The sequence below is a fragment of the Chanos chanos genome, chromosome 15 (genome assembly GCF_902362185.1).
Source record: "Chanos chanos chromosome 15, fChaCha1.1, whole genome shotgun sequence".
NCBI classification, from domain to species: Eukaryota; Metazoa; Chordata; class Actinopteri; order Gonorynchiformes; family Chanidae; genus Chanos; species Chanos chanos.
This window is the reverse complement of record NC_044509.1, coordinates 761937-776377: the sequence shown is the minus strand read 5'-3', so window position 1 is coordinate 776377 and position 14441 is coordinate 761937. Positions and strand designations below refer to the sequence as shown.

At 43.4% G+C, this 14441-nt stretch overlaps 2 protein-coding genes across 2 annotated transcripts; one reads left to right on the top strand and one right to left on the bottom strand.

The window, feature by feature from the left end:
• Positions 1-1309: 1309 nt before the first annotated feature.
• Positions 1310-7649, top strand: LOC115829034 (transmembrane protein 272). Its single transcript, XM_030793147.1, has 5 exons — positions 1310-1456; positions 3481-3563; positions 5026-5076; positions 5235-5441; positions 6856-7649. The coding sequence occupies exons 2-5, from the start codon at positions 3500-3502 to the stop codon at positions 7062-7064; spliced, it is 531 nt and encodes a 176-aa protein (XP_030649007.1). The 5' UTR covers positions 1310-1456; positions 3481-3499; the 3' UTR covers positions 7065-7649.
• A 1560-nt stretch (positions 7650-9209) lies between these two features.
• Positions 9210-14128, bottom strand: si:dkey-19b23.8 (uncharacterized). Its single transcript, XM_030793146.1, has 3 exons — positions 13882-14128; positions 10781-11383; positions 9210-10385 (listed from the first exon to the last, which is right to left on the bottom strand). The coding sequence occupies exons 2-3, from the start codon at positions 11379-11381 to the stop codon at positions 10309-10311; spliced, it is 678 nt and encodes a 225-aa protein (XP_030649006.1). The 5' UTR covers positions 11382-11383; positions 13882-14128; the 3' UTR covers positions 9210-10308.
• Positions 14129-14441: the final 313 nt, after the last annotated feature.

The window sequence follows — 14441 nt, the reverse complement described above, 5'->3', positions numbered from 1 at the left end:
ACAGTCCCCACACTGATAGGATCAAACACACACACACACACACACACACACATCTACACAGTCCCCACACTGATGGGATCAAACATACACACACACACACACACACATCTACACAGTCCCCACACTGATAGGATCAAACAAACATACACACACACACACACATCTACACACAGTGTGCTCCTAACAGATGCACATAACCACACAAGTCACGATTTGCCACTATACATTGCCAGAGATTCATGAATACATGCTAAATGGACACACACACACATACACACACCATACAACTTCCCTGTGCTGTATAAACAGCAGAAGCCAGAGAGTGTGTGTGACATTCATAATTGGAGAGAGACAGAGAGAGGTGCTATGTGTGTGTATGAGAGAGACAGAGAGAGAGAGAGAGGTGCTATGTGTGTGTCTGTGAGAGACAGAGAGAGGTGCTGTCTCTGTGCGTGTGTGTGTGTATGTCCATGAGGGAGAGTGAGACGTGGCGTGTGTGCATGCGTGTGTGCGTGCGTCTGTGAGAGAGAGAGGTGGTTTGTGTACGCATGCATCTCTCTGTGTGTGCGAGAGAGTGGTGTGTGTGTGTGTGTGTGTGTGTGTGTGTGTGTGTGTGTAAGAGAGCGAGAGAGAGAGGTGGTGTGTGTAATGTTGAAGGTTTTGAGAAGTGGTTGGGAGTGTTATGAGCTGTATAAAGAAGGCAAAAATGAACACATGATTATATTTATAAATCACAAGAGGACAGAACCATGTTTGATGTGAAAAAACAAAGGCATGAACATGACAAGAGGGAATTCTCTCTCTCCCTCCCTCTCTCTCTCTCTCTCTCTCTCTCAGCTTCTCTCTCTCTCTCTTTTTCTCTCTCTTGATGTTCAAAGTACTTGGGCATTTGTAGAGATTTAACCACCTGTTTCAATGTTTGTTTTTTATATTCTATAATAAATCAGATTTTTTAAAGATTTGGCTGTGTTGATCTTTTATCTTTTGGGGTTTTACTTCATGATTTTCTTTTGAAGATTTAAATGCCACGCAGAAGTAACTTGCTATATATAGCGAGAAATCATCTCTGACTACACCCACCTCTTCTAAAAATCACTAATAACGGCCGTTTTCAGTGATCACCTCGCACTAACCACTTTTAGCGTCGGCAAATCTACAAAAAACGAGGTCTTCTAAGGAGGAGAAATGTTAAACACACTAGGAATCCACATGTGCACTGACCAAGAGACAGCGAGGCGCGGCTGCTCGCGACCGCACAGGGGTGATTGAACCCTCCTCTCTCTTTCCGGTCTGTATCGGCCGTGTGCAGAGTAGGAAGAAAAAGTTGAGCGAAAAGCCCTTTGGTATCTGCGCCAGGTTTGGACTGGGATTTCGTCACCCAAACGCTGCTTTACCGTTAGTTGCTTATCTTGTCGTCCCTCGCTGTTTTCCAGAAGAACATCTTATCTGTTTGATGGTAATGTATAATTCATACGCTTCACAACTCAGAAAAGTGTTGAATTTGTCACTAGTTAAGGACCTCTGACTCTGTTTGTTTGGTGCGCGCTGTGTCAGCTGCACGCAGTTTCACTTTGATGCTGACGCTCACGCAACAGTATTTCGGATAATTGAAAAGTATGTACAAGTTACGACGCTTTAATTTTGGGCACATGATTTCTGCGTTGGCTGTTAGTTTGACCAAGTTGTCAGCAAGAGGACGTACTGTAATTACCTAAATAACCCGAGTCAGAGTGGCTTTTTAATGATGTGGAGCAGTAAGGACATTTGGTAACCATATTTTGACGGTATTGGCAGTAACATTTTAAGATATATAGTTTCTCCACACGCTGCATTCCTGTTGCATCTTGTTAAATAAGAAGACGAAATGTAGCTAGCTAGTGACTGAATGGTGTAAGCATTTTACTCGTTTTACAATTAAATAACGCGTTTGAAACGGGGAAACTGGAGGACTCGTGGTGAAGTTTTGGTTGTGAAGCAATTGAGTCATGTGAGGGTTTTTTTTTTTTATTGGTAACCGCAGCAGTGTTGATGATCATGAGATAGGAGGTGGGCTGGTCTTTGTCAGGAAATCTCCTGAGTTAATACTGCGCTATCTGGAAACAGATCTTTTGAGTTTTGCCCGTTAGTGTGCAGAAATGCTGTACAAGTCGCTATGAAGTAGATATTCTACTTCTCGTGGGAGCCTGACAAGTACAGCCGTAGTTTCCTAACACCAATGGTAAGAGTCACTTCATCCTACTCCGTATGTAATCGTTATATAATAATTGATTAATCTCTTTGTCTTTGCAGTTATTTAAGTTAGTGAAGGTAGATTGGAATTAGCTGCTTTAAATCAGTTCATTCTTATTCAGTCTGGACCAGTGACGCAGTTCTGTGGGTGTTCTGCGACGTCACTGACTCGACAGCCTGTCGGACGGTAACGCGGTGGGTGACCCGGGCTTTTGCCCACTCTCACTGTGTCAGTCATACAGAAATGCAGGCTAGAGGGAGTGCTCCTAAACCAAGCAGTGGTTTTTATATCTGGACTAAAGAAAATTGTTTTAACCAAAGTTGCTGACTTGTGTCACTTACACAGTAGGAACACAAACGACCTCAGTCCACTGACACAGAAGAATGTGGCCGCACACATACTGCACTGTAAGGTTATTGTCCTGAGGAGAAATTCAAGATTCATGTCCGTTGTGACTGGTTATGTTGTATTGATCAGGCATTGAACCTCTCACTGAAATACAACAGAATGGTCTAAATATAAGTATGAAAAGCATAATTTTTATTAAACATCACTGTGTTAATAAAGTGTTGTGAGTGGTACTCCAAGCAGTAATTCTGAGAATGGTGACTCTTTAGGAGTCCTTTAAGTGAGTGTGAGAGTGTGTATGTGTGAGTGTGTGTGAGTGAGAGTGTGTGTGTGTGTGTGTGTTCTGTTCCTCCGTGTCACAGCTTGTTTTCTGTGCTGATCTCTGACTGTAGGCCAGTGTAGTGAACAGACCTGTACATGCATTCCTATGAGTGCTACTGATTTCCTCATACACTGCCACACATGCACTGGTTTAACATGTAATTGGATTAGAGGTGTGTGTCTGTGTGTGTGTGAGAGAGACAGAGGGAGAGAGAGAACTTTTTAAGGTGTAATAATATGTGAGATGCCCTAACATGTTATGTTTATGTTTTTCTTCTATCTCAAAAAATGTAAATAACTTGTAATTATGCATCACATTTTCAAAAGGCTGTGTGATATTTAACCTGTTTCAGGAAGAGATCAGATCAGTTCATATTCACTTAGAGATACATTCAGTGATACATTCAGTGATACAGACAATTTGATTAGGACTGCTTACAACTGTATGAGAAAACAATAATCTCTCTCTCTCTCTGTCTCTGCCCCCCCCCCCTCTCTCTCACACACACACACACACACACTCTCTCTCTCTCTCTGTCTCTGTCTCTCTCTCTCTCTCTCTCTCTCTCTCTCTCTCTCAGGTTAGTGAGTGTGAGTGAAATGGAGGAAAGGTCATTACTTGTGAACCTGCGGCAGACGCCCAAGCCCAGCACCCCTGCACTAAGTACTGACACTGTGAACTATGCTATTATCAATGTGGTGTGTGTGTCTGTGTGTGTAAGTGTGAGTGAGAGAGAGAGAGAGAGAGAGAGAGAGAGAGAGAGAGAATCAGCATCAGCAAGTCAGTCACCACTGATTCTTACACAAATGCTCTAAAAACTGTATTACCTGTTGCAGTACCCAATGGTTAACTGTGCTGTAGTCTTAAACAGCTCAAACAAGATCATTCATAGTGTTTTCACATTTGGTCCCTTTAGGCAGTTTTCACAAATTCAGGACCATTTGCCCTGAGAAACGCATCTCCTGAGGTGAACTGTACTAAGGCCATGCCAGGAAGCTGCCTGCTTCTCTCCTCGTTCAGTTCGGTTCTTTTTCTCATGTTTACATCCTTATATAAACACACATTGCTCCAGGGGACTAAGCAACAGATCAGGGATTTCTGTTACCTGAATGACAAGAAACCAAAGCCAAATTCAGTTGGAATGTTTTTAAGCGTTCATCTGCTGGGACATTATTTGACTTTTGGCTTAACTGAGTGCGTTTTCTCAGAACTTCTTTTATTATCAACTTTTCACCTCTGTGGGCTTCTGTCGAGGAACACCGCACAGTTTCTCTTTTGTTTTCATACCATGAACTGATAAGACCCCTCCCTCTTTATGAGTGTACTGCGTAACTGAAACCACGCTAGCTAGACTAGCTAGACGAATTCTCACAACTTGAAAACGTGATGAATATTCTGAATCATGAAAATTTGCTGCGTTCCTGATACCCTCCAAATTGACACCGGTTTATATTAAAACACCACTAAATCCCGCGAAACTGACAAAATGATTTGAGTAAGTGATCTTAAGTAATCATAACACAAGCTAACAAGGCATTTTCCCTTTGTCATTTATTCTGTTCTGTGGCTGTTTACCTGCTCTAGTTAAGCTTTTGAAGTGCTATTACGCCTCTTTACACGTAAGACTACGCCAACACAAACCACAAACAAACACCCAGATAGAACCGTAAAGGCAGAGAAATCAATTGTAATTGATATAACTGTCGCCAAACAAGCTGACATCGTACGGGATTTCGTGAAGAAGAAGCGAGGGAGACTGGGACGAGAGTGCTCGTTCGTTGTTTTTTGCAAGGCGCTGAAACTCTGCCCATCTAAATTCGAGGAAAAAATTAAATAAAGGTTTCGGAAGTAAAAAACAATTGTATGAATTGAAACTCATCGTGAAGACGAATTCCATAAACTCAAAGTGCGTATCTGGGAAAAACTGTGTGTGTACTGTATGCGACAATGCCCTCTCACAGGCAGGTTCACTGGTCTGTCCACTAGATGGCGCTTTTGTACTGTTATTTTTTTTTTAAATTTGCTTTCGTTAGGGACAATTTGTGTTTTCTGAGTTTGACCTGTTGTTTTGGTTGTGTGTGTGTGTGTGTGCGCGTGTGCGTGTGCGTGTGTGCTTTATTCTCAGTATTCCTTAAGCTCCTGGGGGCTGCACTGCCTGTTGCTGAGATAGTCATCGGTAGGTGATTACCTTTTACTGAAAGTTTATAAACATAAAAAAGTTCTGTTATAGCTACAAAAACAATTAATGATCAATATTACAAACGAACAAGTAATAATCAAATTCATGTATTGATTAACGGACTAGGATGCTCTGTCTGTCCTTGTCTCTCTCAGGTGCTCTGTATGTGAATGACTGTCCCGTCCAGAAGTACATCCCCGTTTATCTGATTGTGGCAGGAGGCTTTGCGTTGGCCCTGGCTCTGCTGTCGTGTCTGCCCTGCAGCAGGGAGTCTGAGGATGGCAGTCAGAGCGCCCTCAGCGGCCTGTGCACCGCCTGGAACTCCCTCATCTCTCTCTTCCTCTTCTGCTGGTTTATCACCGGTGAGACACACGCCTGCTGTCTCACCGTTACAGACAGACAGGCCTCTGGGCCCTAGCACTGCGGGGTCAAAGAGGTACACTGGTTTAGGGATACTGGTGCCTGTTTGGAGTACTGGTTTGAGTTTTTGGGCAAAAGGACAGGAGTTGATTTTTACTGTGTTGGCTGACAGTGATCGTAGAGCATATGTGATGAGTGTAGTGTGGTTTTGTGATGAATGTGGTTTTAAGCTGAGTGTGGTGAGTGTGGTTTTAAGATGGGTGTGGTTTTAAGATGGGTGTGGTGAGTGTGTTGAGTGTGGTTTTAAGATGGGTGTGGTGAGTGTGTTGAGTGTGGTTTTAAGATGGGTTGGTGTGGTTTTAAGATGGGTGTGGTTTTAAGATGGGTTGGTGTGGTTTTAAGATGGGTGTGGTTTTAAGATGGGCGTGGTGGGTGTGGTTTTAAGATGGGTGTGGTGGGTGTGGTTTTAAGATGGGTGTGGTTTTAAGATGGGTGTGGTGGGTGTGGTTTTAAGATGGGTGTGGTAGGTGTGGTTTTAAGATGGGTGTGGTGAGTGTGTTGAGTGTGGTTTTAAGATGGGTGTGGTAGGTGTGGTTTTAAGATGGGTGTGGTGAGTGTGTTGAGTGTGGTTTTAAGATGGGTGTGGTTTTAAGATGGGTGTGGTAGGTGTGGTTTTAAGATGGGTGTGGTGAGTGTGTTGAGTATGGTTTTAAGATGGGTGGGTGTGGTTTTAAGATGGGTGTGGTTTTAAGATGGATGTGGTGGGTGTGGTTTTAAGATGGGTGTGGTTTTAAGATGGGTGTGGTGGATGTGGTTTTAAGATGGGTGTGGCTTTAAGATGGATGTTGTGGGTGTGGTTTTAAGATGGGTGTGGTTTTAAGATGGGTGGGTGTGGTTTTAAGATGGGTGTGGTGGGTGTGGTTTTAAGATGGGTGTGGTTTTAAGATGGGTGTGGTGGGTGTGGTTTTAAGATGGGTGTGGTTTTAAGATGGGTGTGGTGGGTGTGGTTTTAAGATGGGTGGGTGTGGTTTTAAGATGGGTGTGGTGGGTGTGGTTTTAAGATGAGTGTGTGACAGTGGATTTCAGCCTGTGAGAGGAGAGAAATAAGAGCTGATGACAGAGACAAAGACACTGATTTAAAGAAAGTTGCCAGATAAGCTTCTTTTACGCAAAATGCAAAGCTATATATGTATGTATGTTTGTGTGTGTGTGTGTGTGTGTGTGTATATGTATGTATATATATATATATATATATATATATATATATATATATATATATATGGATTTGTGTGTAATGAAAGCAATGAATTATATACTTAGTCTGGAGACTGTTATTGCCATACAACATAGCATTCAATAATTTGCACTCTCTCTCTCTCTCTCGCACTCTCTCTCTCTCTCTCTCTCTCTCTGTAGGTAATGTGTGGATCTACTCCGTGTACCAGCCGAGTTACGTCCCAAACAATGTACATTACTGTAACAAGACTCTGTACCTGTTTGCTTTCTGGACCACCACACTGGTGTATATCCTGATGGGCGTGGCCATGGCTGTGGGCTGCTGTGCGCTCTTCTGCTTGTGTGTTTGTAGCAAGATCCCACTGGGAGGGCTAGACACTGATGTTTGACAGACATAGTGGGGATCCAATCCTGTCCCTGGAATCCTGACACACACATTCCGCAGTTCATTTAATGATGCTCTTATTACAAACCCGTGAATCCATTTACTCACACACACAAACTTATGAACCCATGTTTACACACAAACACACACATACACACACACACTCACACACACACAAATGAATGAGTATATGCTTACCAGATACAGACAGGCATGAAAAAGGCTTCTTAAAAAAGGTTTTTCATCTCCCCAGACTTACTTTCAAATTTATGCCTCTCTCTCTCCCTCCCTCCCTCTCTCTCTCACACACACTCTCTCTCTCTCTGTATTTCTTTTTTGTTGAGCTATCTGAGCGTGAACTCTTTGTTTGTGGTGTGTTGTGCTTGTACTGTCAGTAATGTTTGTGGTATGTGTGTGTGAAAATGCATTATTATACTATTGGCATCTTAATTCTGATTGATTGGAGAGAAATGTAAGCCTCTATTGGGTTTTGTCTGTTGGTTAATCCTAAAATATTTTTTGCTCTCCTCCACTATTTTGCACTTTATTGAATGAACTACAGTGTTACACTGGACAGATTAAAACAAATAAACAAGGATGTGTTTGTTATTTTGGCTTCTGTGGCTTTTATTTGTTTTTGGAGGCAGAAATATATTTAATAGATTTATTTACATGTATTGTACATGCGACATTTGAGTAAAATAACACAGAAATAGGAATTTTGAATACAGGCAAGACCAAACAACTCCCAGTTATTTCATCAACTACTGCATGATTGGCAATCTTTTAAAATAAACCTGCATGGGAAAGTCACACACAGAGTGATATTTCTCCCTCTACTTCAGTTTTTTGGAGTGATTCATTCTTGAGCACACACACAACACAGTTCCCTAAAGACAAGATTCTGCGATTCTGCTGCGTAGAGAGGACGGTGATGCAGTCGTGGGAGTTCCAGAACCTTCCATGATTTCTAGGAGACTCCTCAGGAGACTCTGCTCCAGCGCAGGACAGGAGGTTTCATTCACCTCCTCTCCCCAGCCCTGCGACCTGCACCTGCACTGAGACTCAGTGTTTAAATGTGCTGGTTTGAACTCCTGGTGGGAAGTGGAGAAATCAAAGCCGTGTAAAGTCTTGTGTGTAGGATCTGACTTTGCAGAATGGTTGTGAAAGAGAACTGTGAACCAGAGTTATGTTTTAAGTTGATACACAGTGTATTCTGAATGATGTACCTCTCTGGTACATTGTTTGGTAACCAAATGTTCTGTAAATGCACACACAAAGCTTCCTCTAAGGAATTACAAAAAAAGTCTTTATTACCGATTTCTCCATACGATCGCACATGTCTGTAAAATCAGTACATACATGTAAATTGTACTTGGATACATCGGCCAATCAGACAGCACTACCACAGAATGTCAGTATAAAGTAAGAATGGACATTATGCAAATCAGTAACATTAGTAAAAACAATGGGCATTATCAAGAAACAAACACTGAAAACAACATTCAGAGAATTTCATTAAACACACAGAGAAGGAGGGAGAGAGAGAGAGAGAGAGAGAGAGAGGGTGAGGTGGTGAATATTATAAGTTCGCTGCCACACATGACAGAGTAAAAGACCTCAGAGTGCTGAGTTGTTGTGTAGGTCTGGTCTGGATAAAAGCAGGGTTGTTATGGTGACAGATTTAAATGAAACTCTAACATCTTGTGCTTAAGGGAAACGTGGTGTGAGTTTTAGAATGCAGACAGACTGAAAGGTGGTGTGAGTTTTAGAATGCAGACAGACTGAAAGGTGGTGTGAGTTTTAGAATGCAGACAGACTGAAAGGTGGTGTGAGTTTTAGAATGCAGACAGACAGACTGAAAGGTGGTGTGAGTTTTAGAATGCAGACAGACTGAAAGGTGGTGTGAGTTTTAGAATGCCGGCAGACAGACTGAAAGGTGGTGTGAGTTTTAGAATCCCGGGGGTCAAATCAGGGAGTGTTCCCATCATTAAAGCACTCATCTACTTTTGTCACACAAACATAAGACGTCATTGTCGAAACCTATGGTTACACCAGAGTCCACGCCGATAAAATGAAAATATTATTCAGAAAGATTTGATATGACATTCTGTTAAAATGAAACCAAGGGAATGATGGTCAGATTACATTTGACCTGCTATTCTGAATAAGGACAGAGATGGCTTGACACAGACTCATTCTGGTAAATCTGGTAAGTATTTCTCAATAGTCTATGCAACAGCACAAACAGACGGAGCAGATGAACAGTGCACACGTCTACTCAGGCGTGATACACACACATATCTCTCCATCTGTTTGTCCTCTCCAGACAGAGGAGGGGGAGTGAGGGAGAACAAAAACCTCCCGATGATCTGAGAATCAGTGAGGAGCCGACAGGAACTATTCCCAAATTCCCAAAACGACCATGCAAAGCTTTGATTACTCATGCAACACTTTACTGTAAGCCTGGAAATGCCAAACTGTCTCACGGGAAAAGAGAGGAATGTTTCAGAGAGAAAACGGCAAACTGTGACTGATTACGATTTGTTCTGCTTCTGTTTAAACTGATTTCAATCCATTTTACATGTCGCCTCCAGTAACAGCACTGGCAAACACAGACAAAACTGATGAATAAAACAACATAGTAAACTGTAACATTGATTTATATATATATATATATAAAAAAGTGAAGTGCTATGTTACAATACAAAGAGCTGCTCAAACTCTGGACAAAACACAAAGTGGTGAAGACCACAGATACCTCCTCTGTCCCATTGCTACACACTCACAGCTTACAACATCCACACCGACAACACTTCCCCATCTTACAACACAGCTCAGCGAGATCCTCATCCTGAAGATCCTTCAAAGCAGAGAAAAGTCGCCCTGATTTACAGCTCACACTCACTGGCCTGTCACTCAAACAGACGACGACCGACGGCTTTTATCGCCCCGCCCCCTTCGCCCTCCTCTCGCTGTGGGTGAAGAGCAGAGACTGTGTGGGGGTGTTCCGGTGGGGGTGTTCTGTCCCTGTGGAGGTCAGGGGATCTGACCTGCCAACATTAAAGTCTCTGACCCCTGTCCTGTCCTGTGGTCAGATTTGATTGTGGTGGGTCTTGGTTCCATAGGACTGCTTTTGATTGGTCAGTTCTCAGTCTGTTTCCTCTGGTTTGAGATTATTTATGCTTTTTAAGAGTCAGCTGTGGGCTCGGTCTGATTCATTTCAGTCAGCGTTGGCCAATCAGATCTCAGTCGCTGATGCTTGTTCGTCTCATCATCTCTCTCAGAGGACTGCGTGTGGTCAGACTGCGTCTCCGCCAACCACCTGCATTCACACAAAACACAGCAAAGCATTTTGGGTACGTTTTCACAGAGGCTCCCTGTCCTCAACTCCAGCACAATCCCCACTTTACACATTAATCTTTATAATAATCTTATTTAATCTTGATAATAATCCCATTTAATCTACATAATAATCTAAAAATCTGTATAATAATCTTGCAATATCTATAACTGACAAACCCACCCAGACAGTTTTGCTCCATTTCTACCGGTGGTACTGGCGTGAATCTTTCTGATACACTTTATTTAACTGACTGGTGGATGACCAGTGATTCACTAACTGAATCATATGTGCCAGAGTAAAGCAGACAGTATTATCTCTAGGAGGAAGTGGATTCATGGATTGAGAAATTGTGCTCTGTTCCATATCGTTCTCACCTTTCCCCAAGTCTGAGGGCAAAGTGGAGCTTTTGGACTGCCCTTTCATCACCACTGGCCGCCCGTCTTTCTTTTGTCCCTCCCCCTGCGTGTGATTGGGTTCTCCCCCCTGCAGGTCACTCAAGGCCCTCTGAAAGGACCGGGCCAGGCAGGCGGTCATGTCTTTGGCCCGGTCTGGGCTGCTACACCAGAACACCCTGCAGTGCAGCTGCTGGGCCTGCTGTTTGCAGATGTAGAGGAAGACGTTCGGCCTGGCTGCGTCGGCTGCGCAGTAGGCGATGTCTCTCAGGTAGGTTTTGGTGAGCTGTCGTCCTGTGCTCAGCTCTTTCACCTCCACGTAACGCGGCCGCACAACCAGAGCGTGTTCCTTTCCCAGTTTTCCCACAGACGGAGTTCTCTCCAACAGCTGGGCGATAGCGGCCTCCGCCTGCTCCACGTCCAGGGAGAAGATTTTCTCTGTGCCCAGGTAATGGACCTTAAAGAGCGGATCGCCGTGAGAGAGCATCTGGATGTGGTCACGGCGAAAACGCCGACGAAACACGGCGGGAGATTTCCTCAGTGTCTGCATGAGCTGGAACGAGCTGCGGCCTTCCTGAGCCATGCCTGCACGAAGGAGAGAGAGAGAGAGAGAGAGAGAGACAGAGACAGAGAGAGAGAGAGAGAGAGACAGAGAGACAGAGAGAGAGAGAGAGAGAGAGACAGACAGACAGAGAGAGAGAGAGAGAGAGAGAGAGAGAGAGAGAGACAGAGCGAGAGAGATAGAGAGAGAGAGAGAGAGCGAGAGAGAGCGAGAGAGACAGAGAGACAGAGAGAGAGAGAGAGAGAGAGAGAGACAGACAGACAGAGAGAGAGAGAGAGAGAGAGAGAGAGACAGAGAGAGAGAGAGAGAGTGTGTGTTCATGTGTTTAGCATTTTGTGAATGTTACAAGAGAAAACAGTTCTGTTCATAAACACAAACTATAAGTGCATGGGCCAGTCAGTGAAGGTGCTGATCCATTTGAAATAAACACAGAGGTATTTTTCATCAGTCAGTCATATGATGCACCAACACATCACATAGGATCTTCAAAAGAAAACACAGGCTTCACCAAGCTCTTAGAATACAAGTTAAATGAATCGAACCTCTTGACCTGTTTCCAGCATGGATCCTGTTGCTCTCATTCATATCACAGTACTGACCACAGACTCTGTTCCGAGTTCCTGCCCATGCTGAGTGTAGTTTCTGTCCATTAACATGATTTGATTGAACTGATCGGGCTGATAACCTCTAACATTCCCAGGCTGGGTTAACGTTCATAACACAACGTGACAGACTATAAATACAAGCCCAGTACACAATGTCCTTCCCTCTCTCTTCTCTCTCCTCTCAGCCCATTCCTTCAACGCCTGGATGCTGCTTTGACTACAACACCACCGCTTCAATCTCAGGAAATAGCTGCACCACTCCACCCCAAATATTTCTGCCAGTACACACACAATGGCTGTATACACACACACACACACACACACACACATTTCGCCACATCACATGGACGCAAGAGCTAATGTACAGAATCAGAGAGGCTCATGGGAAGGATAGCCGAGGGTTCTGGCGGTTTGGTAAAAAGACAAAGCAGAGACAGACATTTTCCCAACAGGAGAGTTAAATTTAGCCCTGCATTAAATCATGGGGACAGACAGGGACGGAGGAGGAGGCGGCATTGTAAATTATACTCGGTGCCCTCATTCCGTGTCATCTCAGTATCACATCGGTTATGTCATTACTAAGGCCCAGATATGAACACTGTATCAATATTGATTTAAAAGATTAGAGTAAATGTGGTAAGGATCCCTATCTTCTCTTGACTGTACTAAAAATAGACCGTTACGGGAAACCGTATATCTCTCCTGTCTCGACTCACTGCATCAATGCAACGTACCATGAAACCCAAACAATACAGCATACCTTTTTTAGGCATAGGTTTTTGAGTTTGTTTAATAATTAGGAAGATGTCTACTGAATAAAACATCTCTACCCACATGCTGAGTTAACCTGAATGTCTTCGATTTCCCAAGCTTTTTTGTCTTTAAGTACAAAGGTGCCCAATCCCAGTTTCATCTGTACCAGGGGCATTCCGCCGAATTACAGGCGTTTCAGAATATGCCGTTATCATGAAGAGCGCCTTGGATTTCTTTCACACTCATTTCAGGGCTAAAGTTTCTCCTGTCTGGCATTAATCAATGCCAGGTAATTCATAACTGTGCCACTTCCCCCTGCCGCTGCCAGGGTCGTGCCCTCTGCGCGCTACACACACACAGAGGGAAGTGTGGAGAAAAAAGGAGGAAGTTCGTATTGTTTCCCCAGTGTACGCCCACATTTCAACAGCACGCTCTATCCGTACCTTACACAAACCACATTATGGAGAAAAACTCATCAAATTCTTGGACAAGAATATTCTTGTGATTACGACATGCTTACTCTGACTTCTGTTAGTTCTCTCTGATGGTCAATCAATGTCCTATGCAATAGGCAGAATTTACCAAATATGGAATATTTGTTTACTTATTCATTTATAGTGTACGCGTTAGACTGTCTATGTTCAGAACAGATGTTATTGTAAATGACCACTGCCTCTTACAGTTTTCACCGATTCTCTGACAAACAGACAGTAGAGGAGTCAAGTCTGACAGCGCAGACCTCTACCCTGTGTGATCGTACCCTACGCTTTGCGAACTCCCCTGAGTTTGAAAAATGCACCCCAGTCCTGTCGCCTATGCGCGTGTTTGCGACTGCAAGCTCTTATCAGCCTGTTTGCAGCGATCCTGTTTCAACGCGATTTGCCCTAAGACACGGACCTTGAACTAGTTTAGACTCACAGATCTTTCCAAAATTGTACAACCACTGTCACGTTGTTGATAAATTAAAAGTAACGTCGCAGAGATGTGCTGCGAAAGAAGAAACAAGTTCTAATGGAAATTGTTATCAAAAATGTAACCTGCATCCTTAGAAACAGACAAAACTAATGTTTAACCAGTATCAGAATAACGGTTTGTACTTTTCGCTCCATACATTTTGGTTTTGTACGTCAGATCAGGATTGCTGTAATTGTCATTAAACTTACCGAAACAATGAATGATCGCCGACCCAGTCGCAGGTTAAGCGTCAATCTCTTTTTTCTCACGCGTTTAGTACTTTGAAGCTTGCGGTTAGAAAATGATATGAAAAAAAAACAAAAGAAAAACAAAAACAAAAAAAACAACCAGTCCAACAGACTGATCTGGGTTACGTGTAAATGATTTAAAAATGCACAGATTATCTGTTAAAAAAATACAACAGAAAAGTGTCATAAGAAACAGGAAAAAAACAGATATTCTCTCGCACCTGTGCGACTAATGGACTGAGAGGCCAGCCGTCCTCGCGCAGGGAATCTGAGAGAGAAATTGGGCAGTTCAGGGTTGGGAGGGAGGCGCATGGGAGGAGTATGCCAAAACTGCACTCACACACACACACACACACACCGAAATTTAGTAAATACTTGAAACGAAACTTACGGAGATTACAGCTGATGAGAAGGTTCAAACTCAGTAAAAGGGAGCAGAAGGAAGCCCCGTCAATGTGGCGACATAGAGAGTTAGACATTCATCTCTGTGTTTCCCTAAGACTCTTAAGAGGCACAGACAG

Excerpts from the sequence above, each read along its gene's own strand:
- LOC115829034 (XM_030793147.1), top strand. The coding sequence starts at position 3,500 with ATGGAGGAAAGGTCATTACTTGTGAACCTGCGGCAGACGCCCAAGCCC. Across the intron at positions 3,564-5,025 it reads GCCCAGCACCCCTGCACTAA|TATTCCTTAAGCTCCTGGGG; the intron begins GTACTGACACTG and ends CTTTATTCTCAG. Across the intron at positions 5,442-6,855 it reads CTTCTGCTGGTTTATCACCG|GTAATGTGTGGATCTACTCC; the intron begins GTGAGACACACG and ends CTCTCTCTGTAG.
- si:dkey-19b23.8 (XM_030793146.1), bottom strand. The coding sequence starts at position 11,381 with ATGGCTCAGGAAGGCCGCAGCTCGTTCCAGCTCATGCAGACACTGAGG. Across the intron at positions 10,386-10,780 it reads GCCCTCAGACTTGGGGAAAG|GTGGTTGGCGGAGACGCAGT; the intron begins GTGAGAACGATA and ends GTGTGAATGCAG.